The following is a 27,404-nucleotide window of genomic DNA, read 5'->3' as shown; positions in this document are numbered from 1 at the left end:
AGAGTTCAAGCAGACTTAACTGTGTTGCCACTGTTAGGTTGTCAAGAGCAGCAAAACTGCAAAATAAACCATCTGTAGTGAAATAAAAGTCTCAATATAACACACAACTTCTTAATCTTGTGAAAAGAAATCCTACGCCACTCCATGCATTCAAGGAACAGTTTGCTGAAATTATGGTTGTCAGACTCAGTTTAGTACACTCCAAGTAAGGGTCTCCAAAAACTCTAGCCACTAACCAAGACATCTGTTAAATCACACTACTAAACACAGAAATCGACACCATACATTTTTTTTTTTAATCTGGGGAAAAATGCGGAGGAACTTTACTAGGCCTTGGTCCACTTTCTCAGTGGCAAAAGCATTTCAATAAAATACTTGTTGACCTCAAGCTACCCTAATACCATCCTTCAAACAGTACAGTTGTGTACACTTACCATAAATGTAGATGTTCGAGTGTATTCACTGTTGCGGTTGGGTTATCCCTGCCAAGGTAGACCTCAGCCGGCCTGAATACCAGAGACTTAGTATTTCTGCGTCGGTTGCTGTCGCTTGAAGACTGACGTCAAGTCGTCGGTAGTATAAAGTAAGGTAGCCGACACTATTACATCAGTTTTTCTTGCCCTAACCTGTCAGGAGCCCCCAAAGTAGGAAGCCAGGTTCTGGTGGAAGAACCCCACCAATGTTAAATAAATACCAATATGTCCTTAGTAAGGAAAGGAGAACAAGGAAGAAAAGTAATAAAAGGAGAACGAGAATAAAGGGGATGGAGGGAGGGAAACCAGGACTGCAACAGTGAATACACTCGAACATCTACATTTATGGTAAGTGTACACAACTGTACTATGTTCTTCATGTTTCACTGTTGCAGTCATCACATTTGGGTAGATTCCCAAAGCTGAGGAAATGGATGGAGGCAGTCAAGGAAACTAGGGGCTGGCTAGGATGCCCTGCAAGACTGCAGAGGCAAACCCTGTCCTGGACTTGGAGAAGAGAGGCAGATAGTAATGCTTGGTAAAAGTGTGAACAGATGTCCAGGTGGCAGCCTCCAGGATGTCCCTGGTGGGGACTCCTCTGAGGAAAGCTGCAGAGATGGAGGCTGCTCTGGTGGAGTGTGTCCTGACCCCCTTGGGGGGAGGCTTTCCATGCTGTTTGTAGCAGAAATTGATGCAGTGTGCTATCTATTTGGAAATGGTTTGCTTGGAGATAGCTTTGCCTTCTGCCTCTGTACAGTCCAGATAGAATCTGAGCTGTCTGTGCATATTTAGAGAGTGAAGAATCATTTCCCCCTTGTTCTGGGGATTAGGAAAATGAATGGATTAGTTGAGAGCCACAATGGACACCACCTTGAGCATGAAGGATGGGTTAGTTCTGAGGGATACTCTGTCTGCATGGAAGACGATGAAGGGTTCCACAGCCATGAGTGCTTGCAGCTCAGAGACTCTTCTGGCTGAAGTGAGGCCATAAGGAATGCTGTCTTCCAGGAGAGAAATGTTATCTCTGCAGAAGAAGCTGGTTCAAAAGGGGGCAGGGTGAGCTTTTCCAAGACAAAGTTAAGGTCCCAAGCTGGGTAAAAGGCTTCAAGTTGCTAGCCCCTCTGAGGAACTGTTTGATCAAAGGGTGTGAGAAAAGGGGCTGTTCAGTGGGAAAATGAGCAGAGAAAGCAGAGGCATGAATTTTTATAGAAGAGTAAGAGAGACCACTGTTTAGTAGGACATCTACGTAATCCAGGATGAGAGGGATGGAGGGCTGTGCCGTATTGGCTCCCTTAGCCTGGATCCAGGTGGAGAACCTTTTCCATTTATCTGCATAAGACTTTCTGGTGCTAGGACATCTGGCCTCAATGATAACATCCAGAACCTGTTTACTGAGGATGGCAGACTGGTTCACGGTTAGGGAATAAGCCAAGCTGCCAAATTGAGTGTCTGCAATTGAGGATGCATGAATTCCCCTTCCCTCTGGGTCAAGGTTTGGAATCTGAGGAAGTTGCCATGGAGGCAGCAGGGACTGCACAGCAAGGAGTACCAGTGTTGTCGGGGCCAGTCTGGAACTATAACAATGGTCATTGGTTTTCCTCCCTTATTTTGAGCAGTACCCTGGGGATGAGAGGTAGGGGAGGAAAGGCATAGACCGATAGATTGACCCAGGGGATGTAAATGGCATCCACTTTCCAAGTCATCCAGTGATGCTCCCTGGTGCAGAATTTGGTTAGCTGATGGTTAGTGTGGGAAGCAAAAAGGTCGAACTTCAGGCTTCCCCATTTCTGAGTTATTAGGGTGAAGGTACTTCTGTTGAGTTGCCACTCGTGTGGGTCCAGAAGGTTTTTGCTTAACTGGTCTGCCAGAGTTGAGAGAGCCTGGTAGGAATTGTGCTAACAGGTTTAGTTGCATGGAAGCCGCTGTGAGCTAAAGGGTCATGGTCAGCCTGCATAGAGAGTAGGAGTTTGTCCCTCCCTGCTTGCTGATGTACCACATCACAGTGATGTTGTCTGTTTTGATCAGGAGAACCCCTAGAGAGAGAAGGGGTTTGAAAGCTATCAAGGCATGCTGCAAAGCCATCATCTCTTTTTGACTGATGTGCAGAGGGATTTGCTGTGGGCTCCATAGGCCATGTATGCACCTGCCATCCAAGTGAGCACCCCAAGCGTAGTCTGATGGGTCTATGGTGAGGGTCTGGGCTGCAGGGGGGGGGGAGTACAGTCTCTTGTTGTGGGAGCATGCTGTTGACCACCAAAGAAATTCCTTTCTGAGGCAAGGAATTATAGGTAGAAGAGTTTCCAGGTCTTGAGAGTGTTTACACCAAAGGCTCTTTAGGTACCATTGAAGTTTTCCTCATATGCAGTCTGGCATATGGAATGAGTAGTATGCAAGATATCATGAACCCCAGAGCTTGCAGGATCTTCCTTGCAGATAGCTGAGGCCTGGTGGCTAGTTGAGAGAAGTAGGCTGTCAGGAAAATGTATTTCTCTGGTGTAAGGTATGTCATATGGGATGTTGTGTCCAGACTTGCTCCCAGGAAGATTATCCTGTGGGTGGGCACCTGTTTGGATTTCTTTTCATTGACTGTGTACCTTAGGAAGGTTAGTAGGGTCTTTGCAAAGGCCAGGTGCTTGAGCAGCTATTCCTGGCTGTCTGTCTGAATAAGGCAGTCATCTAAGTATGGGTAACTTTGAATATTTATTTGTCTGCAAAAGGCAATGGCCGGAGCCAGACATTTTGTGAGAACTCTGGGAGCAGTAGATAAGCCAAAGGGAAGTGCAGAGAACTGAAAGTGTTGAAATCCTATCCTGAAGCAGAGATATTTCCTGCATGACTCCCTGATTAGAATGTGGAGGTAGGCCTCTTTTAGATCTAGGGTGGCTAGCCAAGCGTCCTTGGACGGCATGAGTAGCAGCTGGTGGAGGGTGAGCATTTTGAATTTTGGGATCACCAGGAAGGTGTTTAGAATGGATAGTTCGAGGATGGGGCACCAGGTGCCCTCTTTTCTGGGCACCAGAAAATGTCTGGAGTAGAAGCCTTGGCCTATCTGTTCTGCAGGATCGTGCTCTACTGCCCTCATAGAGAGCAGGGAAGGGATTTGCTTTTGAGTCTCAGCCCATTGATTTGGTGGTAGATCTGGGAATCCTTTTGGGGTTGGAAGGGTGTGGAAGGAAAATTTGTATCCCTGAGACACAATGTTCAGAACCCATTGGTCCTTGGTAATGGTGGCCCAGGTGCTTGAGTGAAAGGAGAGTTTTCCTCCAAGAGGTAAGTGAAGGTGGGCAGGGGGGGGGTAGAGGAGGTGAGTCACTGTGAGTTCTTACCATAAGGGGGTGGCTTAGAACTCCCTGGTTTTGAAGTGGAGGTAGTCCACTGTTTAGATGTCTGCATCCCCTGGGGCAGCTGTCTGGGGGGGGTCTGTTTCCACGTGGTCTAGGCTGGGCCGGTTTACTCGGAGCAGGAAAGGACCAGTACTTGGAGGGACAATGCCTGCTGAACTTAGGGGGTTGGACCTGTACAAAATACTTTACTGTTTGTATAGATTTAGCTTTTTCTTCCATCTTTTTAAGACCTCTTCTGCCTTAGTGCCAAATAAGTTATCTTTGTCCAAGGGGGCATCCAACAATTTAGATTTCACATGGTCTGGCAGGGGTTGTTCCTTAAGCCATGCATGTCTTCTAATGACAGATCCAGTGACTGCTGCCCTACAAGAAGCTTCTAGGGCATCAAAACCACAGTGCAAAGTGTGTTTAGTTACTTGACTTGCAGAATGCATTAAGTCTTGTAAATCTTTAGATTCTGCACAAGCAGGAAAGGAGAACATTTTTTGTTTAAGGGGTTCCAAGGTATGTTGCTGAAATTTCAGCATACGGAACTGACAATTTAGTGCCCTGATAGCAAGAGTAGCTGAGGTGTACTCTTTTTTACCCCATCTGTCCAATGCTCGGGAATCCCTGTCTGAGGGGGTGGGATTCTTAGTATAGGTTGCTTTAATCCCTTTTGGCCCTTGAGAAATGACCTCAGGGTCAGCTGTTGGACTTTTTAAAAATATATTTGTGTGAGTCAGGGACTCTATAGTACCTGTCTGGTTTTCTGGAAGTAGGGCATTAGGAGTTAAGCTGGATTCAAGGAAAACAACATCCACAACATCCAGGACTAGGGGGATGGCCAAGGGTCTGTGTTGCGGAAGATCAAGGAATTCCCCCGAGTCTCTTTTTAGACTGAGGGTAGTCCTGACTCTCCCACTGGAAATGCTCCCTTAAAGTATGTAGGGTTTCCCCAAAGGAAAAAATCCTCTGGGGGAGAGGCTGAAGGAATGGAGTCCTCTGGATCAGAATCCTCATAAGTGGAGAGGGGTTTCATGTCTTCATAGTCAGCTACATCAGATTCATTTGACTCTTGTTCAGACAAAACTACAGGGGACAGCTTTCTTTTCCTTTCTGAGGGGGCTTTCTTGGCTTCCCCTGATCAGCATGATAAGGTCTTCCACCATTTTAAGCATTTGAGACTGAGGCAAGGTAGCAGGCGCCCGAGAGTGGGTCTTCGGTTTCTTGGGTGTGGTTCGAACCCTGGGCCTAAGAAACTCAGCCGTTTTTGAAAGAATGGTAGTCGCGAAAGAAAACGTCAGTTTGTGTCAAGATTCAGTAGGGCGAAGAACTTCCTCGGAAGCCGGTGCCTGCTCAGTGGGTCCGGACCCATCAAAGGTAGAGACGACCACAGGATCCTTAGTCGAAGAAGAGTTTTGTGGCATACCAGACTCCGAAAGGGTCTCGGTAGTGGCCTGCGAATCAACTGAAGTGAGCATCAGGGGCTGGGAAAGCTCCTCACTGAGTACCGAAGGACTGACGAGTAGCTTAATGGAAGTGTTGTCAGTAGGTTTGGACATGTGCAGTCCGTCTCTGTCTTTACGTTTTTTTGTAAGATCTGCTGTCGGATGGCTTACTGAAGCCATATCGGAATTCGAGGACTGTAAACAAAAATATCTGGCTACAATAAGGGCCCAACGACAGACAGTTCTGGCATTGAACAAAGCACAGAAGGGACAATGGGGGACATCATGGTCTGGGCCTAAACAAGTGACGCAGCAAGATTGGAAGCCTCGGTGTGGTATTTGCTTTCCACAGGCAAGACAGTTATTAACTTTTTCTGACATCGGTTAGTGCAAGAAAAAAGGATCCGCAAAGTACAGTTGTGTACACTTACCATAAATGTAGATGTTCGAGTGTATTCACTGTTGCAGTCATTACATTTGGGTTATCTGCTGGCAGGTTGCCCTCAGTCGGCCTTAATTCCAAAGTCTTGGGTCCTGCGTCGGTTGCTGTCTCCTCTTCCATGACGTCAGGTCGTTACGGGTATAAAACATGCAGCCGACGACATTTCCTTTAGTTTTTCTTGCCCCCGATGTCAAGTGCCCCGAAAAAAGTAGCAAAAATATATAAATATATATATATACATGCATCAATATAAACTTTACCTTCATCTACAAGCAAATACACCACATAGGTTGTAGAAGATAGAGAAGGAAAGATAAACTTCAGAATGACAGGGGGATGGCGGGAGGGTAACCTGGACTGCAACAGTGAATACACTCGAACATCTACATTTATGGTAAGTGTACACAACTGTACTATGTTCTTCATGTTTCGCTGTTGCAGTCATTACATTTGGGTAGAATCCCAAAGCTATGGTTGGGTGGCTGGAGCTAAACAGCATTAGGTGCGGCTATAAGACCCTACAGAACTGCTGTGGCAAAGCCTGTCCTGGACAGAGTAGAGAGGCAAATGATAATGCTTTGTAAATGTGTGAACAGAACTCCAAGTAGCAGCTTCTAGAATGTCTTTGGTTGGTACTCTGAGAAAGGCTGTTGAAGTAGCTGCAGCTCTGGTGGAATGAGACCTAATGCCCTTGGGCACAGGTTTACCATGGTGTAAGTAGCAGAAACAGATGCAGTGGCTTATCCACTTTGAAACTGTCTGTTTTGAAATAGCCTTTCCTTCTGATCCTGCAGCATATGTCACTAGTAATTGCTCAGTTTTTCTTAGAGCTTTAGTCCTGCTCAAGAAGGATCTTAGCTGTCTGTGTACGTCCAAGGAATGCTGAATTCTTACCCCCTTGTTCTGTGGATTTGGATAAAAGGTTGGCAGATGGATTGTTTGGTTAAGAGCCACACTGGAAACCACCTTAGGCATAAAAGTAGGATTTGTCCTCAGAGACACCCTGTCTGGGTAAAATATGATAAAAGGCTCGACAGCCATGAGGACCTGTAGCTCTGAAACTCTTCTTGCTGAAGTAATTGCTAGTAGCAGAGCTGTTTTCCATGATAAGATCTTTATATCAGCGGTAGCAACTGGTTCAAATGGAGGCAGAGTGAGCTTTTCCAACACATAACTGAGGTCCCATGCAGGTAATGGTGATCTTCTAGGAGGTCTTAAAATTTTTGGCTCTTCTAAAATACTGCTTTAGTAATGGATGAGAAAAGATTGGTGGCTCTGTATTGTAATAAGCCAAAATGGCAGGGGCACGGATTTTAATTGATGAGAAAGATAGGCCTTTGTCAAGCATCTCGGTTAAGTACTGTAATATCTGAAAAATATTTGGTTCTGCTGTATCAGTTCCTTGTGCTTGATTCCAAGCACAGAATCTCTTCCATTTGTCAGCATAAGATTTTCTTGTACTAGGCCTTCTGGCTTCCAAAATGACATCCATCACAGCTTTACTGAGAGATGTTGTTTGTATAACTACATGATCAGTCATGCTGCCAGGTTCAGTGTCTGTAGTTGAGTGTGCAGGATCTGATTGTTTTGCTGGGACAGTAGTTGAGGTCTTTGAGGCAAGGTCCAAGCTGGGTACTGAGACAAGTTCCTTAGGATTGGGTACCAGTACTGGTGGGGCCAGTCTGGGGCAATTAGTATCATCTGTGGTTTCTCTTGTCTGACTTTTAGGAGGACCTTGGGGAGAAGAAGCAGCGGAGGAAAGGCGTAAACTGATAGATTTTTCCAATTGAATGATAGGGCGTCCACTTTCCATGCTTGTCTGTGATAAGTCCTTGCGCAGAATTTTTTCAATTGATAATTTTGAGGAGAGGCAAATAGATCTATGTCTGGGCTCCCCCATTTCTCGGTTATCATGCTGAAGACTTGTGAATTTTGAACAGCTACCATCTCTTTCTGGTTGATATGTAGATGCATTTGTTTTGGGGTCCATATGCCCTGAATGCATCTTCATGCCATGTGGGCCCCCCCAGGCAAAGTCTGATGCGTCTGTTGTTAAGGTTTGGCTGGCAGGGGGTAAAGTGAAGGCCCGTCCCATGTTTGGGTGACATACCTTTGCCCACCATAGAAACTCCTGTTGTAGGCAGGGAATGAGAGGAATCATTGCTTCCAGACTGTGAGAATGTTGACTCCATAAACATTTTAGGTACCATTGCAGTTTCCTCATATGCAGTCTTGCATATGGAATCAGTAGGATGCACGATGCCATGAAGCCCAGAGCCTGTAGAATTTGTCTTGCAGATAACTGGGTTTTTGTTGCCATCAGTTTGAAGTAAGTAGTCAGTTGCCTTTGCTTGTCTGGCGTGAGGTAAGCCATCTGGGCAGTTGTATTCAAGCTTGCACCCAGGAAATGTTATATTTTGAGAGGGTACCAGTTGTGATTTCTTTTAGTTTATTGTGTACCCTAGGCATGTTAGGAGCCTTTTCACAAACGCCAGTGTCTTAGAAGAATGCCCTTGTTCTCTGCTTGAATGAGACAGTCGTCCAAGTAAGGATATATTTGTATACTTCTTTGTCTGCAAAATGCAATTACTGGTACCAGGTACTTTGTAAAGACCCTGGGTGCAGTAGATAAGCCAAAGGGCAATGCAGAGAATTGGTAATGCAAAAAGCCAGCCTTGAATCTGAGGTATCTTCTGCACGATTGTCTTATTAGGACATGCAGGTATGCCTCTTTTAGATCTAATGTCACCAGCCAAGCATTCTTGCCCAGCATGGGCAGAAGCTGCTGCAAAGTCAGCATTTTGAATTTTGGAATGTCCAGGTATGTGTTCAAAATCGATAAATCCAGTACTGGCCGCCAGGCCTTGTCCTTTCTGGGTACCAAGAACAGTCTTGAGTAAAAACCTTGTCCTTTTTCCTGTTCTGGTACTGGCTGAATGGCCCCCATATCAGTGAGGGATGTAACCTGTTTCTGAGCCTCTGCCATTGATTTTTTGGCAGACCTGGCCAACCATTTGCCATTGGCAGAGTGTGGAAATGGAATCTGTATCCCTGTGATACTATGTTTAGTACCCACTTGTCCTAGGTTATTAACTGCCAATTTCGTACAAAAAGTGCTAATTTTCCCCCTAGGGGTGCTGCCAAGATATAAGTGCTTGGTGTAGGCAAAGGGAAGTCATTGGGATTGTTTTCTGTAGGTTTGCGCTTTATCTCCTCCAAATTTGGTGGTAGAAGCGCCCCATTGCTTTGACCTGCAAGAATCTTGCGCCTGGTATCTGGAACCCTTAGGGTGTCTGGATTTGCCCCTTTGAGCTCTGTCTGACACAGGAAAGGACAAATTATTTGCAGGCCAGTGTCTACTGAATCTTGGTGGCTGCACTTGTAAGAAGTCTTTAACACTTTGCATAGACTTAGCTTTGTCTTCCATTTTCTTTAAAACCTCTTCTGCCTTAATACCAAACAGAGAATCATGCTGTAAAGGTGCATCTAGCAATTTAGCTTTAACATGATCAGGCAAATTTTGTTCCTTTAACCAGGCATGCCTCCTAATCACAGATCCAGTAACTGAGTCAAAACCACATTGCAAAGTATGCCTTTCCAACCTGTTCAGCTGCATGCAATAATTCCTACAATTCTTTATTTTCTGCACATTCTGAAATCAACATCATTTTCTGTTTCAGCAATCCCATAACATGTTGTTGGTACTTAAGCATATGAAATTGACAGTTTAAGGCCCTGATTGCCAAGGTTGCAGATGTATAGACCTTTTTTCCCCATCTGTCCAGTGCCCTTGAATCTCTGTCAGAGGGGTAGGATTTTTTGCTGTTGAGGCCTTAACTCCCTTTGGACCCTGTGAAATAGTTTCAGGATCAGCAGCAGGGTTTCTAAATAAATAACTATGTGAGTCAGGGACCCTGTAATATCTGTCAGGCTTACTGGGAGCAGGAGGTAAGGAGTCAGGGGTCAAGCTTGACTCCGAAAACACATCATCCACAATGTCTAAACAGGGGGAATGACTAAAGGCCTGTGCTGAGGGATAAGAAGGAAATCCCTGAGCCTCTTTTTTGATTCTGAGAAGTCTTGACTCTCCCAGTGAAAATGCTCCCTCAAAGTATGCAAGGTTTCTCCAAATGAATAATCCTCAGGAGGAGATGCAGATGGTATAGACTCCTCTGCATCAGAATCCTCACAGGGAGGTATAGAAAATTCCTGATCAGAAGCGGAATCAAAAGAAATAGAAACCTGATATGAAGATTCGTAATCAGTGTCTTGCCTATGGATCTTATCTGGAGGGGGATGGGTACCCCTGATCAAGGTAATGAGGTCTTCAACCATTTTGATCATCTGGTTTTTAGGCAAAGAGGCCTGTGCACGTGGCTCATGCGTCATTTTTTTAGTTTTAGAAGTTGCCTTTGTCTTCGGTTTTGCAGCAGTCGTCGGTTTGATATACAAATGTAGAGGTTTGAATATACCCTCAGAAGCCGGTGCCTGCTCAGCAGCTCTGGACCCATCCGAGGGAGATACATCCGTCGGCCCAATACCTTGAGTATCTTGTGGCATGCCAGACTCCACATGGGTGTTGGTAGAGGCCTGCGACCCAAAGGTAGCGGTTATCAGGGGCTGCGAAAGTGCCTCATTGACTACCGTCGAACCGGCAACTGGCTTAGGAGAAGCTTTGTCATCGATTTTGGATCTAGACTGCCTTTCTCTGTCCTTTTCTTTGAGTTTTTTATATACTCCGGTAGTCGGATTGCTATTCGACATTTCTGGGTAGTTAGATCTGTTTCCAAAATACTTTGATGCAGAAATATAATGACGCTTAATAGTGCGTTGGTTAAATCTAGCACAAAACCGACAGCCAGGCACGTTGTGATCAGGGCCTAGGCAAGGAATACATTATAAATGAAAATCCTTATGAGGTATTTGCTTCCCACAAGTAATACAATTATTAACTTTTTCTGACATCGGTAAAGAGCAAGAAAAAAGTTTCCCCAACGGGGTACTTAGCTTTAGTGAAGACTTCGGTTCTGAAACTCAAACTCGAATATTTCAGTAGTTGGCCGATCGGCACTTGCAAAATGCTTCAGCTTTGGGCATCGCGCAGCAAGAAAGACTAAAGAAAATGGCGTCGGCTGCATGTTTTATACCTGTGACGACCTGACGTCATGGAAGAGGAGGCAGCAACCAACGCAGGACCCAAGACTTTGGAATTCAGGCCAACTGAGGGCAACCTGCCAGCAGATTACCCAAATGTAATGACTACAACAGTGAAACATGAAGAACATTGGCGTATTTAGCTTTAGAAGACTTCAACTTCAATTTGGAAATGAAAACTCAGGCAATGGCCGACCGGCACTCGTGCAAACTGCTTTTGCTTCGGGCTCCACGGCAAGAAAGACTGATGTAATGGTGTCAGCTGCCTTACTTTATACTACTGATGACCTGACGTCAGTCCTCAAGTGACAGCAACTGATGCAGAAATACTAAGTGTCCGGTATTCGGGCCAGCTGAGGGCTACCCTGGCAGGGATAACCCAAATGTGATGACTGCAACAGTGAAACACGAAGAACATCAGCCAGTCTTTTCAGAATGTTCTCTCAAATGATTATCCCAGTCCACAAAAATTACCACACCAAACGAGTGTAAAAAATAGCAGTGAAGAAGCAAAGTCTGAGATCAAACTATCTAGATGACATTACCTGAAGCAGCAGTAGATGCTGGAACAGTGCTGGTTGCCAGTTGAAGCTCCGTACCATGAATGAGTGGAAAGACTCCTCCAATATCCATGAGACCAGCTGCAGTATTTCCATGACTGATGGTCACCGTTGCTTCACTTTCACCCACCTGACAATAAACAGAGAGTTAACAAGGATTTGGGGCCAAAGGATTGTTTTCTACCCATCCCAGATAAACAACAATGTATTTCAGTAGCATAACCATCTTCAGCTCATCATGACAGCGACACAGCAGCAATACACATGTTAATGAGAACACTGCCAAACCGACAATGGGATTTAAAAAAAACAAAACAAAATGGGAGGAACAAACCAGTGCCAGCCAGAGTTAAGCATACGCCATCTATGTCTTTGTTTTCCTTTACAGTGAGGGAAGTGAACTCTCACATCTCCACAACAAGATGACAAGTCACTGAACATATAACATATTCTTCTGTTATTATACAAAAGGGATTTACATTTAAATGTAATACAACAGTAAGCTGCAGGACCCAATGTTATGACTTCAGTTTTTTTTTTTTTATACTATCTACTTAACATTTTCTGCCACAAAGCATCCATGACTCCATGGACACCCCCAGCCTCACAAACCCAAGCTCTTCAGTAAAAGGTTTGTACAAAAACACAAGTGGAGTACCTCAGGGTTCAGTCCTGGGACCGCTCTTGTTTGGCATCTACTTCTCTGAAGTACAGGCCAATACTAAGGGACTCTGGCTAACAAAGTTTGCATATGACTGCAAACTGGGAGCCATTACTGAATCCCCAAATGATGTGGATATTCTACAAAAGGGCCTTACAGAAACAGATGCTTGGTGCCAGAGCCAAGGGGTCAAGCTCAATGCCAAGAAATGTATAGTTATCCCCTTTGGGAAAAAACATGTACCCGTGAATTACCACATAGGTGGCAGTACACTAAACACCGAAAGTGTGATAAGAGACTTAGGGACACAAGTGGACAGTGGTCTCACCATCGATAACCACATCGCCACAACAGTCAGGAAATCCTTCTATGTGGCACAGCTCATCACTAAGGGCTTTTCATCCAGAAAAAGGAGGTTATTGTCCCACTGTACTCATCCCTCATCAGACCCATTATAGAATACAATGCCCCGTTTGGTATGTACCTCTCAAGACATCTGCAACAACTGGAAAGGCCGCAGAAATACCTCACTAAAAGAATCACAGGCCTAAAGCAGATACCCTATGCTGACCGTCTAAAAAAAACTCCACCTATACTCTGTTGCATATCGTCTACTAAGAGGCAATCTCTGCTTAACATACAAGGCCATGTCAAACTCAGAGATGTTGGACATGCTACACTTAAAGAAATCCCAATCCCTCAGAGACACATGCTCCAGGGATCTAAACCTTGTCATCACAATGAACAAAACATGCTGGAGGGATAGGTTCCTGACCCAGGGACTCCCCAGACTCTGGAATAGACTGCCCATACATGTCAAGCAGACTGCCTCTGGCCCTCTTCAAAAGGAACCTTAATGATTGGATGGGAGATAGGAAATTCACTCCGTGAATCATGTCAGTCACCCTGCTAGACAGGGGTCCAGGGAAGTTAATACTGTGGGAAGAAATAGCCAGGGAATTGTTATGGCTAGGCTTGTATAGGCCCCTAGGGATGATAGCCTAGTACCAACCTATGAACAAGGCATCAAAAGGCAAATTATTTTTCTGGCCATTATTTTGATCAGATTCCAAGTTAACCACATCTAAAGTTGATGGCTAAATAAAGGGCAATTCAAACTTTACAGTATACAATCATTTCTCAGAATCACTTTGGGGACCTTGTGGTTTCTGTGATTTTGTAACAGCTGCAGAAATTTACCTTCATCACTGCTGTACCATCATGGACTGCAGTTAAACAGATCACATCAATGAAAAGGTCTAGCAGTATACCTGAATATGAGTCGGAAGTTAAATTCTGTCTCACTCTAAACAATATTATAGCAATAATGCTAGCCTCTAGTCCAAAATCACTCAAACCAGATAACTAGAGCCCAGAGCCTTTACTAAATAAAGAGAACCAAGAAAGATGCCCATTAGAAAATAAACGTGAAACGTAAAATTTACTGGAGAGAAGCTTGTTACCCATTTCAAACTGTAATCACCTTTTGCTAGACTTCAGTGCTGTTTAATTTTCCCATCTATAGCACTGTAACATCCTTGAGGTCAATTCTAGACACTTGTATCTCTGAAAATATAGCCTGGTATAAAATGCAATGGTAAGTAAAGAAATTTCACAACTCAGGCAAAGTGTTTATAGGAAAATGTTCCAGGAATATCCTCTTGTCCCAGTGCTAACACAATCATTAGCTGACTCTATGGATACCTCCAGCCTGTGCTAGCATTCTTCATATCACCAAAGGCAGCCCAGCAAACAAAAGCATTTAAAAAGCATTTACTCCTTTCCTGAAAGACCAGCAATGCTCAAAAACACATCAAATATCTTGCAGGTAAGAAAACTCAACAAGTGTGCTAAGTAACTGCTGACAGGAGTTGAAGTACAAATTTTTGAATATTCTGGCTAGTGAATTTGTAGTCCTTTTCTCTACTGCAAATATTACCACCAGCCCTCTTTCCCTGTTAAAAACATATAAAGAAATTATCATTGCTAAGACAGTCAGAGTTTCACGTTTCAAAAAAAGTGCAACTACACTTGTCAATTTTAGAAAAGTTAACAAAAATCATATGGTTACCACAAATTCTTACTACTTTAGTGTGCGTTTCCTACTTAAACCCCCACAATGAATTCTAACAGCATGCCATAGAAGAAAGGGAAGCCAAGATGTAAAGACAGCAAAAACAATAACCAAGACAAAACAATTCGCAATGTTTTAACCCTATACTTTTACCATCAAATTCCTAAATTGATGAAGAAATCTGGAGATGGGCAATTTTGCCAAATCACATCAATCAAGTCAGAAAGAGTCACGGGACAATAAAACAGGCTCTATTAAAAACATGTATTGCAAGTACTCCCTATTCTTGACAGCCAGTTCAAATCATGAGGTCAAATTTATGCAGCAGTGCAATGTTGAGGCAGTTGTAAAGGCTTCCTTTTCCTCAGCATTCTTTCTGAGTAGCTGTGTATTCAAGCAATCAGAAAATGCAAAATTAATCTCAGAGGTAGAGTGGTACTGCCTCTAGTCCTTGACTGCAGCACGAAAAAAGTCCTGCAATAAAGACAGGTCCACTCTATAAAAGTAAAAACGCAAACAGGACTTGAGGTGCACTCTTCTAGTCCACCCACCTATGAAAAGGTAGTAAATTTGCTGTTTAGATAATCACCACTGCTTACACAATAAATGTTATCTAAAGTCAAAAATAGAAACAAATAAAGTTAGCTTGAAAATTTGTGTCAAGAAGGTGGTTGTTTCAGTGGGTCTATATTACATCAGAGAAAACTCACTTCAATGAACGGCATTCCATCGCAAATGCCATTCATCGCATTCCGCTTCTGTGGGGGGGGGGGGCTACACCCCCCACACCCTCTGCTTATTATATATAACAACTCAGAGATTGCACTACAGTGAGGAAAGGGCAAATTTTCCAATCTTCACTGTACCACGATCTCAGTATGAACAGTTCGAGGAATGGCATGCTCGATGTAACTACACTGAAAATGCCATTTGCTGAACTGAATTTTTAATGATCTAATAGGGACCCATTTCAGTTATCAGTGGGCATTATCACCCAGAATGTAAGACACTCCACAAATGATGACACAACCAGGCAAAGTTCTCCTGTTTTACTAACTTAATGACTAAATACAAGAATCCAACTTACAAAAATGAAAATAAATAAATCAGAGCCTGGCACCCAATTCCTGGAGTTCTAGTACTCTGCAAGCTGCAAGGAAACAATGTGACATCACAGCTAGAAAACAACTCGAAAACTTTAGCTCCCCTTCCTCAAGAACACGAGTATGCTTCCCTGTGCTAAAAAAAACAGCCCATCTGTGGACAGAATGGGCCATGGTGCTTCTACAGTGCACATCAAGGAGTAGTGAAGACAAAAATCTACTTACGAGCTGGGGGCTGGTGGGCAGGAAGCTGTAGTTGCTGCCTTTCTTCAGCAACTTGGAGAGCAGTGGGGAAGGGGGAGGGGTCACTTTCTGCACCAAGAGCTTTTTCTGGGGCGACTCATCCATCCCAGGTGGCAGGGAGGGTTCCTGAGGAGCAGAGGAAAGCAGAGGGGTCTCTATGACCTCAAGAAAGGCTGTATCCGATGCAGTGCCCAAAGACCCTAAAGTTAACTGGCAAGAGTAAACAGAATAAGAAAATCAAAATGACACAAATTAAGTTTTACAATTCAAAACGATCTCCTCTTAAAATTATATACTTTATAGAACATATTCAAAAACTTATGAACTACTGCTAAAGCTTCTTCATTTCTTCAAGTATTTCACTCTTTCAGCATATCGAAACCAATGAAACTTCCTTTCTCAACTAGGTCATTCAAAACTTTTTTTTTTTAATTCTCATTAGCCTTGTTCTTCTTCCTTTTCTTCTTTCCTCCTTATGCTATCCTGCTCAACTCCCTTTGATGGCAGATCGTACGCCAAAGGTCCCTACTCTCCATGTCCAGTCTGCTGGATTGGTCAGCCAAGAGTTTCAAAGCATCTTTAACTGTATTTCTAGCTGTTTTTTATTCTTTGTGATTACTTAAGAGTTTCTGGACTACAAACTGACTTCATACTACCTACTAAAACATCTTCAACCTTCTTTGTCACATCTCTACAGCTGCAATGGCGTTCGAGAATAAAGCCTTGACTAAGGCCCAGGTAACTTGCATACAAATAGTGGCCTGGAAGTTTGACAGAGTTGACAGAAGAGAAGGAGAGCTGGGGGTAGAGCCAGCCATGTACTGCCATGATCTCTCTAATGAAAGGCAGTGACACAAATGCATGGCCTGGGTGCAGACATTAGGTTTACCAAGCCACCATCTGCTGATAGCCTTCAACGTGTATATGTGGAAGCCTGTATTCACATAAGGAGGGCATTGTGGCTTATGAGCATCCAAGGTGAAGCTAAAATGAAGTCATGCACTCACCATAACGTTGCATGTTTGTTGTCCATCTCGCCTTCATTCTTGCTGGTTGGGTTCGGAACCAATCATTGGTTCCGACTCGGCCTTTTACTAAAGCTCGAGAGCTTCCACTGGCTCAAGGCTAAACCCTATCCCATCATGCCTAGGGAAGATTACCCAGATCTTGTTTGCAATTACTAAAGAGAATAGAAGTCATATACATACATTCCAGGTATATTTACAGGCATATACTCTGCAAGACAAAGAAGGGAATCAGAGAACATGAACTCCACATTTAATAAAGACCTCTCGATCCTCCAGGAGCAAAGGATGGGGGAAGGAGGGTGGGATGCAAGAATGAAGGTGAAATGGACAACAAACATGGAACGTTATGATGAGCACATAACTTCTTTATGTTATGTTGTCCTATCGCGCCTTCATTCTTGCTGGTTTGGACAGTGTCCCTAGCACCTTCTTTCTTGGGTGGCTCAAGAGAACAAACTCTTCAGAAAGGTGGACCCAAAAAAAGCCCTGTTCTGGGAGGTTACTTCTACTTTGTAATGAGTGATAAAGGTATGAGGTTTTACCCACATTGTTGCAGCACAAACTGAATCCATGGGCAACCTATCTTGAAAAGCAGCCGAAGTTGAAAAAGCTCTTGTTGAGTGGCCTCTTACTTTTCCAGGCAGTTGTTTATTCTGAGAGGTATACGAGAATGTAATAGTATCTGTATGCCATTTTGATACAGTGACTTTAGATACATGGGCACCCTTCTTTTTGTCTCAAAAGGACATGAATAATTGACCAGATTTTTCTGAATTCTTTTGTTCTGTGTAAGTAGAAGCGTAACTGCCTGTGTACATCCAACTGGTGAAGTTTGTATTCTGCCTTGTTGCCATGATTAGGGAAGAAGACAAGCAGATCAATGGACTGGTTTAAGTTAGTTTCAGAACAAACTTTCAGAAGGAATGAAGGATTAGTCCCTAAGGGAGACACTCTCTTTATGGAAAACTAAGTAAGGAGGGCATATGGATAGTGCTTGAAGTTTTGATACTCTCCTAGCTGAAGTGATGGCTACCAAAAAGACCATTTTCCAGGTTAGAAATTTTAGATGACAGGAAGAAGCTGGTTCATATGGTGGAAGGATTAAAGTAGACAGTACCAAATTGAGGTCCCAAGGAGGAGGTGGTTCTCTTACTGGAGGCCTTAACAAAAACGTACCTTGCAAAAAGGCTTTGCACAGTCTGTGAGACATAATTTGTGAACCCATATAACCAATGTGATAATTCGATATGGTGGCTGCTGCTGCTCCTTCTTTAAAAAGATTTGCTAAGAAGTCTGAAATGCAAGCTACAGGGGCTGGTAAAGGGTCAATGTGATTGGCATAGGCCCAACAAGAAAACCTTTTCCACTTGCTCGCGTAAAGTTTCCTAGTTGTGGTTTTATGAGATGAGACAAGGATGTGTTTTACTGCAGGGGATATATCTGGAAGCCTGGCTAAGATTGGAAGTGGAGCAGCCAAGCTGTCAATTTGAGGGTCTGGACAAAGGGATGGAGAGTCCCTGATGGATGGGTCAGAAGGTCTGGTACTGGATCCAGAATCCAGGGCTCTTCCTGTAGATGGGGCCAAAGAAAAGGGAACTAAATTTGATAAGGCCAGTACGGAGTGAGGGGTATGAACCTGGATTCCAATAACTTGGCTTTTTGTAGAATTTTGGGGATTAAAGGGAAAGGTGGAAAGGCATAAAGAAGACCCGGGGGCCAATCGAGTAAAAGTGCATCCCTTGGTGCCTCCCCAGGTGGGGAGATCAGGGCAAAATAGTTGCTGCATTTGGCGTTCATGGACGTGGCAAAGAGGTAGCAGCAAGGCTGGCCCCACCTGTGAAAAATCTGATACGCAGTTTCCTGTTTCAGGGACCATTGGAGAGGCATTGGAATAGCTCTGCTCAATTTATTCGCTATCACACTGGATCTCCCCGGGACGTGCATTTCTGTCAGAAAACGTTGGGAGCAGACTGCCCACTGCCATACTCTGAGCATCTCAGCATACGGGGTAGGATCTAGTCCACCTTGCTTGTTTACATACCACACAACTGACATATTGTCCATCTGGATTGCAATTGTTCCTGGTGGAAGAGAGTTCTGAAATGCTTGCAGTGCCAACAGCACCAATCTCATCTCTAGGACATTCAAGTGTACTCATTGTCTTACCAAGTTCTTTGGACCGTCTTTCCCATATAATGCCACCACCACCCTATCTGGGAAGCATCTGTGGTCACTGTAGCTACTGGATGTGGGGGGATGAACAGTCTGCCCAGAAGTACCTGGGTTGACTAAAGCCACCAACACAGGCCCCTCTTGCAAGAATCTGTAATAATAATCTTGTGTGACATGGGTAGCTCCTTCATGAACCACTGGGCAAAAAGTAACCACTGAAGAACTCTCATGTTTAAGCGTGCAAGGGGTACTAGAGTAATTTCTGCTGCCACTGTATCCAGAACCTTTAAAACAAACTTTACCTTGTTTTGAGAGGGTAAGAGGGATATTTGATGCCGTAGCATTTGAACTCTGTTGTGAGGAAGTTTTGCTACCATGTCCTTTGTGTTTAAGTCTGCTCCTATGAATGAAATATATGCTGTGATGGCAACAAGGCAGATTTTTCAAAATTTACTGTAATGTCCAGTTGAGAGCCCAGATGAATGGTGGTGTCTCTTGCTTTGACTAGTAGATGCTAGTTGGTAGCGGTCAGGAGCCAGTCATCTAAATACGGAAACACTTGGAATCCTAGATGCCTCAAGTGAGTCGTAACAATTGCCAAGCATTTAGTGAACACTCTGGGGGCTGTAGTGAGACCAAAGGGCAGAGCTCAGAATTAGTAATGACTGGCTCCCAGCCGAAAGCATAAGTGACTCCTCGATCGCCTGTTCATTTTGATGTGGTAGTACACATTCTGGAGATCTATAGAGCACATCCAACTGTCTTTTCCCAGAAAGGAAAGTACTGACTGCAGTGTTACCATCTGGAACTTTGAATTTTTTTACAGACATGTTTAGTCTGCTGAGATCCAAAATGGGCTTCCAGTTCCCTGTCTTTTCTGGAACTAAAAAGAACCTTAAGTAAGTTCTGATCCGATATGGTCTGCGGGGACGTTTTGAATGTCTCTTTTCTCTAGCAACCTTTGAACTTCTATGGTTGCTTCATCCCTATGACTGGGTGGAATGTCCAGGACTGATCTCTGTTGTGGGAGTGGGGAGGAGAAGGGTATGTTGTATCCTCTGGATATTATTGTCCGTACCTATTTGTCTTGTGTAATATCTAGCCAGACTTTTGGTACAGTGATAATCTGCCTCCGACTGCCTCCAGAGGTGGACCGGTGGGCCTCCTTTTAGGAGTGCTGGTAGGGCCCATCAGAGAACATACCTATGTCACCCTGGTTTTGCGGACCCCCTCTGCCTGGATGTTGACGTTTGCCATTATTGTTTCCCCTTCTGCCCTTGGGGGAATAGTCACCACGTGCGTCCGGGAAAACTCTTTGGGATTTACAGAACCACATCTTTCCTCCCTTTTGACCTTTGGGGTAAGGTCTGGAAGGGAGAGAAAAACATACTCCCATGGCAGACAGAATTTTACCTTCCTGTTCACATCTGATCTGAGTCTCTTTTACTTTAAGCCCAAACAAGAACTAGCTATCAAAAGTGGCATTTATAAAGGAAGACTTGAAGGGTTCAGCAAACTCACATAGGTGCATCCAGGAATGCCTCCTTAGGGAGATTCCTGCTGCACCTGTTGCCCTACTCGCTCTATCAGCTGCATAAGATATTAGTCGCACAGAGGAGTTGACTATGGAATTTGAGGTAGCAAGCTGAGCAGTCACCTTATCTGAGACCCCTGCAGCTGCAGAACCTTGGAGGGTATCTCCTAACTACTTCAGGAGACCCCTCTTGCTCAGCAAGAATGAAGGTGAGATAGGACAACATAACATTAATAGTTATGTACTTACCATAACTTGGTATCTGTGTTATCCGTAGTCACCATTCATTGTGTATGGGTCTAAGATTCAACATCGGATCCGAGCTGGCACATTTAGGCAACAGCTTAGCTCAAACTGCTCCCCTCCCATAATGCTCTGCTGCCCTCTAACCCCTCAGAGAGAGTTTGCCCTGGAGAAAGAAGACAGACAGAAAGAACCTGCCACCAGACAAGGTCCACTAAAAACTGCAAACCCCTCAGGATGGGGGACAGAGAGTGGGATTGTGATGACTGGTGACTACGGATAACACAGATACCAAGTTATGGTAAGTACATAACTATTAACCTGATGTTATCCTAGTCACCATTCATCACGTATGGGTCAGAGTCCCCAGATATCCAACATTCTCGGGTGGCCTCATGGAAGGACATGCTAAAGAACAGTGGGAGCCAAAGGAAGCCCTTCCCCTAAAAACTAGGTCAAGTTTGTAATGAGAAATAAAGGTATGAGGAGAAGACCAAGTTGCCGTTGCACAAATGTCATTCAAGGATTGAAGAGCTGAAAAGACAGCTGATGTAGCCACTGACCTGGTAGAATGAGCCTTAACTGGTCCAGGCAAAGGAGAACAACATGAGGTGTAGGTGTAAGAAATGCACTGGGAGATCCAATGGGAAATGGAAATTTTTAAAATAGCTCGGCCCTTCCTTTTGACTGTAAAAGCCACAAACAATTGGTCTGAGATACGAAAGGACTTAGTTCTGTGTACATAAAAATGAAGCTCTCGATGAACATCTACGGTATGTAAGATGTATTCTCTCTTATTAGCGTAATTAGGAAAGAACACAGGAAGTTGGACAGACTGAATGAGGATCAGTTCAGTGGCCACTTTTAACATAAATGAAGGACTGGGTCTCAAGGCCACTCTATCTTTATGGAATATCAAATAAGAAGGTTTAATGGTAAGATCCTGCAGTTCTGATGCTGTTTTTGCTGAAGTTATCGCCACCAAAAAAGCAGTCTTCCAAGAAAGTAATCTGAGGTCACAGGATGCAGTATGCTCAAAAGGGGGCCTAGTTAGAGACTGCAGCACTAGAGCAAGATCCCAAGGTGGACAAGGGTCCTTGACTGGAGGATGCAACAAAAAGACACCTTTCAAGAAAGCCTTGCAGAGGCAAGAAGAGAATGTAGGTTAGTCACCAAGGTGAAAATTAGAAATAGCTTTGGACTTTAATCATAGAAAAACTAGTGCCCTCCTGAAAAAGGGAAGCCAGGAAAAGAAGAATGTCAGAAATAGGAGCTGAAAATGGATCCAGATTCTGACCTTTCGCCCAAATACAGAATCATTTCCACTTACTTCTGTAAACCCTCTTGGTAGAAGATTTTTGAAAAGCAAGGATAATGTCCTTTACAGGGGAGGTAAGCCTGGACTTAGCAAGAATCACTGGAAGTGGACAAACCAAGCTGTCAGATGAAGGGTCTGCAGATTTGGGAGTGGAAGGAGTGACGGGTGAGAGATCAGCTCCAGAACTGGATCGAGCACCCAAGGGAGTGCCTTAGATGAGACCGTTGAAGAGGGAACCACACCTGGTGAGGCCAGAAGGGGGCAATGAGGATCAACTGCGTCCTGAGGTGTCTTGCTTTCTGAAGAACCCTTGGAATCAATGGTAATGGAGGAAAGGCATAAAGGAGACCCAAAGGCCAATCATGAGTCAGAGTGTCCCTGGGGCACTCCCCTCTGGGGGGATCAGGGTGAAGTAGCTGCTGCATTTGTGGTTGAGGAAGGAAGCAAACAGATCACAGCTCGGTTGGCCCCAGTGACAGAAGATCTGCTTCGCCACTAGAGGATTCAGGGAGCACTCATGAGGGGTCAGAAAAGCCCTACTCAGCTTGTCAGTCAGCACACTGGATACTCAGAGAAAGTACAGTTGTATACACTTACCATAAATGTAGATGCTCGAGTGTATTCACTGCTACAGTCATTACATTTGGGTTATCCCTGCCAGGGTAGCCCTCAGTCGGCCCGAATACCAGAGGCTTAGTATTTCTGTGTTGGTTGCCGTCGCTCCAGGACTGACTTCAGGTCGTCAGTGTTAAATTAAGGCAGCTGACGCCATTACATCACTTTTTCTTGCCCTAACTGTCAGGAGCCCCCAAGAGGGAGCTAGGGTATGGTGGAAGAACATCACCACTAAAAAGTAAATACCAAAACATCCTTGTAAGGATAGAGAGAGAGAGAGAGATAGACAGAGAGAGAAACTGAGAGAGAGAGACAAGGGGGATGGAGGAAGGGAAACCAGGACTGCAACAGTGAATACACTCGAAAATCTACATTTATGGTAAGTGCACACAACTGTACTATATTCATCGTGTTTCACTGTTGCAGTCTCACATTTGGGTCGATTCCCAAAGCTGAAGAAAAGGGTGGAGGCAGTCAAGAAGACTGGGGGCTGTCTAGGATGCCCTGCCCTGTTGTGGCAAAGCCTGCCCTGGATTTGGAGAAGATAGGCAGATATTAATGCTTGCTGAAGGTATGAACAGATGTCCATGTTTCAGCCTCCAGGATGTCCCTGGTGGAGACCCCTCTAAGGAAAGCTGCATAGGTGGAGGTTGCTTTGGTAGAATGTGTCCTGACCCCCATGGGGGGGAGGTTTCCCATGTTGCTTGTAGCAGAAATGGATGCAGTGTGCTATTCATTTGGAAATGGTTTGTTTGGCTATGGCCTTGCCCTCTGCTCCTGTAGCAAAGCTGACTAACAATTGATCAGTCTTCCTAAATGATTTAGTCAGTCTAGGTAGAATCTAAGCTATCTGTGCACATCTAGAGAGTAAACTAAATGGCTTCAGTGGTAGGGAGATGTAAAAAAATCAAAGCCGATCCAATTAAGTAATAATATAATATAATTTATTAACACAACAAAAAGGAAGAAAATAAAAAAATAAATATAGTAATAAACAATGATCCAAGCGCTTTCATCTCCTACATAGGAGCATGTCCATTAACTGAATTCATTTATGTCGTTACTCACTCATTTATGTAACTGATTACATAGGGACATGTGTGTGTATACATTTGTGCATACACGCACATGTATATTATTTACATGCTTGTGTAACTTTAAACTGCTAGTATCTTGTTGTATTACATATATTTTTATACATATATATTTTTACTGTAAGGGATTGGCTTGCCGTATGAACAGTCAGTCCGACTGAAATACACCTTTAAATAATGTATCCTACACCACATGAATTATTCAGTAGTAAAGGAAATGATTGGTGCATTGTTTTTAAATGTTCAGTCCAGGATATTATAAATGAATTCAGTTAATGGGCATGCCCTGTTCTTGAAAAAGTCTCCTATGTAGGAGACGAAAGTGCTTGGATCATTGTTTATTGCTATATTTACTTTTTATTTTCTTCCTCTTTGTTGTGTTAACAAATTATATTATTACTTCATTTGATCGGCTTTGATTTTTTACATCTCCCTACCCCTGAAGCCAATTAGTTTACTTTGTTTTTTTCAGTTTTACAAGTTAGCACATCTAGAGAGTGCAGAATCCTTTCCCCCTTGTTTTGTGGGTTAGGGAAAAAGGTGGGCAAATGAATGGATTGGTTGATAGCCACACTGGACACCACTTTTGGCATGAAGGATGGGTTAGTCCTGAGGGAGACCCTGTCAGTGTGAAAAATGATGAAGGGCTCTACAGCCATTAGTGCTTGTAGCTTGGATACTCTTCAAGCTGAAGTGATGGCCAGAAGCAGGGTTGTCTTCCAAGAGAGGAACTTTAACGCTGCTGATGCTGCAGGTTCAAAGGGGGGGGGGGGAGGGGGCAGGGTGAGTTTTTCCAAAACAAAGTTAAGGTCCCAAGCTGGGATAGGTGCTCTTCTGGGTGACCTCAAGTTGTTAGTCCCTCTTAGGAACTGTTTGATGACAGGGTAGGAGAAAAAAGGTGGCTCTGTGCTGAAATGAGCAGAGATGGCAGAGGCATGAATTTTAATGGAAGAGAAGGATAGACACCTGTGTAGTAGGTCAGCCAGGTAATCCAGGATGAGAGGTAGGGAGGGCTGTGCAGTTCCGACTCCCTTAGCCTGGCTCCAGGTGCAAAACCTTTTCCACTTGTCAGCATAAGCACTTTCTAGTGTTAGGGCATCTGGCCTCAAGTATAACATGTAGAACATATTTGCTTAGATTGGCAGCTTGTGCAGTTGTCAGGGAATAAGTCAGGCTGCCAGATTAAGGGTCTGCAATTGGGGATGGATGAATTCTCCATTCCTCTGGGTCAGGAGTGTTGGGATCTGAGGGAGATGCCACGGTGGCAGTGGAGACAGGCTTCGCAGCAGAGGGTACCAGTCCTGGCATGGCCAGTCTGGAGCAATCAGGATTGTCCTTGGTTTTTCCTCCCTTATTTTGAGCAGCACCCTTGTAATGAGCGGTAGAGGGGGGAATGCATAGACCGAGAGGTTGACCCACGGGAAGGATAGAGCATCCACTTTCCAGGCCTTGCTGTGAGGTTCCCCGGTGAAGAATTTGCTGAGCTGATGGTTGGAGTGGGAAGCAAAGAGGTCAACCTTCGGGGTGCCCCATTTCTGGGTTACAAGAGTGAAGGTTCTTTGGTCTTGCTGCCACTCGTGTGGGTCCAGAAGAGTTCTGCTTAAGTTGTCTGCCAGAGAGTTTAGAGAGCCTGGCAAGAATTATGGTAGCAGGTGTAGTTGCATGGCTGAGGCTGTGTGCCAAAGAGTCATGGCGAGCCTGCACAGAAGGTACGAGTGAGCCCCTCCCTGCTTGTTGATATATCACATCACAGTGGTGTTGTTTGTTTTGATCAGTAGAGGCCCCAGGGAGAGTAGGGGTCTGAAGGCTGTCGGAGCTTGCTGAACAGCTAACATCTCTTTTTAGATGATATGCAGATGTATTTGGTTTGGGCTCCATTGGCCCTGAATGCACCTGCCATCCAGGTGTGCACCCCAGGCATAGTCTGATGTGTCTGTGGTGAGGGTCTGGGTGGCATGGCCCACCAAAGGAAATCTTTCCTTAAGCAAGGTATCATTGGTATAAGAGTTTCCAGGTCTTGGGAGTGTTGACAACAATGGCTTTTTAGGTACCATTGCAGTTTCCTCATATGCAGTCTGGCATACGGAATGAGTAGAATGCAAGAAGCCATGAACCCCAAAGCTTGCAAGATTTTCCTTGTGGAAAACTGGGGTCTGGTGGCTAGTTGAGAGAAGTAGGTAGTCACGTAGGTTTGTTTTTTCTGGTGTAAGGAATGCCATCTGGGATGCCATGTCCAGGCTTGCTCCCAGGAATACAATTTTTTTGTGTGGGTACTAGTTTGGATTTCTTTTTGTTGATAGTATACCCCAGGGAGGTCAGTAGGTCCTTTACAAAGGTCAGGTGCTTTAGCAGCTTTTCCTGACTGTCTGCCCGAATCAGGCAGTTGTCTAAGTATGGGTAAATTTGAATATTTCTTTGCCTGCAAAAAGCAATGGCAGGAGCCAGGCATTTTGTGAAAATTCTGGGAGCAGTGGATAAGCCAAAGGAAAGTGCAGAGAACTGAAAGTGCAGTGCTCCCACCCTGTAACGGAGATATTTCCTGCAAAATTCCCTGACTGGGATGTGTAGGTAGGCCTCTTTTAGGTCTAGGGTGGCTAATCAAGCATCCCTGGAGAGCATAGGTAGAAGTTGCTGGAGGGTGAGCATTTTGAATTTTTGGTATCACAAGGAAAGTGTTTAGAATGGATAGATCGAGGATGGGGCACCAAGTGCCCTCTTTTCTGGGCATCAGGAAGAGTCTGGAGTAGAAACCTTGGTCTACCTGTTCTGCAGGAACATGCTCTATTGCCCTCATCGAGAGCAGGGAAAGGACTTGCTTTTTGGCCTCTGCCCACTGGTTTTGGGGAAGATCTGGAAACCCTTTTGGGTTTGGTACAGTGTGGAAATAAAATTTGTATCCATGGGACACAATGTTCAGGACCCAGCAGTTGTTTGTAATGGTGGCCCAGGTGCCTGCGTGGAAGGAGAGTTTTCCTCCTGGGGCAAGAGCAGGTGGGCAGAGGGAGGGGTGGAAGCGTGACGTCACTGTGAATTCTTACCATGAGGGGGTGGCTTAGCACTCCCTGGAGCTGCTGTCTGGGGGATCTGCTTCCCCGGGGTCTGGACTGAGCTGACCTGGGGGGGTGCAGGAAAGGACCAGTGCTTGGAGGAGCAATGCCTACTGAACTTCAATGGCTGGACCTGCAAGAAGTCTTTAACTGTCTGCATAGATTTAGCTTTTTCTTCCATCTTTTTTAAGACCTCCTCTGCCGTGGTGCCAAATAAGTTGTCTTTGTCCAGTGGTGTGTCCAATAATTTAGATTTGACATGGTCTGGCAAGGGCTGTTCCTTTAGCCAAGCATGCCTTCTAAGAACAGAACCAGTGACTACTGTCCTGCAAGATGCTTCTAGGCCATCAAAACCACATTGTAAGGTGTGCTTAGTTACTTGACTTGCAGAATGCATCAACTCTTGTAACACTTTACTTTCTGCACATGCAGGAAAGGAAGATATTTTTGTTTGCGGAGTTCCATGGTATGTAGCTGATATTTTAGCATATGGAACTGACAATTTAGTGCTCTAATAGCAACAGTAGCAGAGGTGTATACTTTTTTACCCCATCTGTCTAATGCTTGGGAATCCCTATCTGAGGGGGTGGGATTCTTAGCAGAAGTTGCTTTAATTCCTTTAGGTCCTTGAGAGATAACCTCGGGATCAGCAGTAGGATTTTTGAATAGAAATTTGTGAGAGTCAGGGACTCTATAGTAAAATTTTGTGTATTAGGTAAGCCTTTTTCAAAGTGGGGGGGGAACCATGTAAGTAAACTGCTTGAGTCAGAAACTAGAATGATCTTGAAGTTTAAGATTTTAAAGCCCCATGGTCTGAATCATGAACTGGGTATTTAACAACTAATGATTATTGTGTTGTTCAATATTCC

General features: G+C 44.4%; 1 protein-coding gene across 11 annotated transcripts in view; it reads right to left on the bottom strand.

Annotated features, from left to right (window-relative positions):
• Window positions 1-27,404, bottom strand: part of BRD8 (bromodomain containing 8) — a 1,923,539-nt gene that overhangs the window by 1,090,814 nt on the left and 805,321 nt on the right. For 10 of the 11 annotated variants that reach the window (XM_044069501.1, XM_044069500.1, XM_044069496.1 and 7 more), the window contains 2 exons: window positions 15,467-15,694; window positions 11,389-11,533 (listed from right to left, as the gene is read on the bottom strand). In XM_044069501.1, the coding sequence (XP_043925436.1) occupies window positions 11,389-11,533; window positions 15,467-15,694 (373 nt within the window). The remainder of the gene's footprint in view (window positions 1-11,388; window positions 11,534-15,466; window positions 15,695-27,404) is intronic. The other variant, XM_044069504.1, reaches the window with a different exon arrangement.

The sequence above is a fragment of the Protopterus annectens genome, chromosome 4.part0 (assembly GCF_019279795.1).
Source record: "Protopterus annectens isolate FY-2018-M chromosome 4.part0, PAN1.0, whole genome shotgun sequence".
In the NCBI taxonomy this organism is placed as follows: Eukaryota; Metazoa; Chordata; order Ceratodontiformes; family Protopteridae; genus Protopterus; species Protopterus annectens.
Note: the sequence above shows the minus strand (reverse complement) of the source record. Positions and strands in the feature narration are given on the sequence as shown.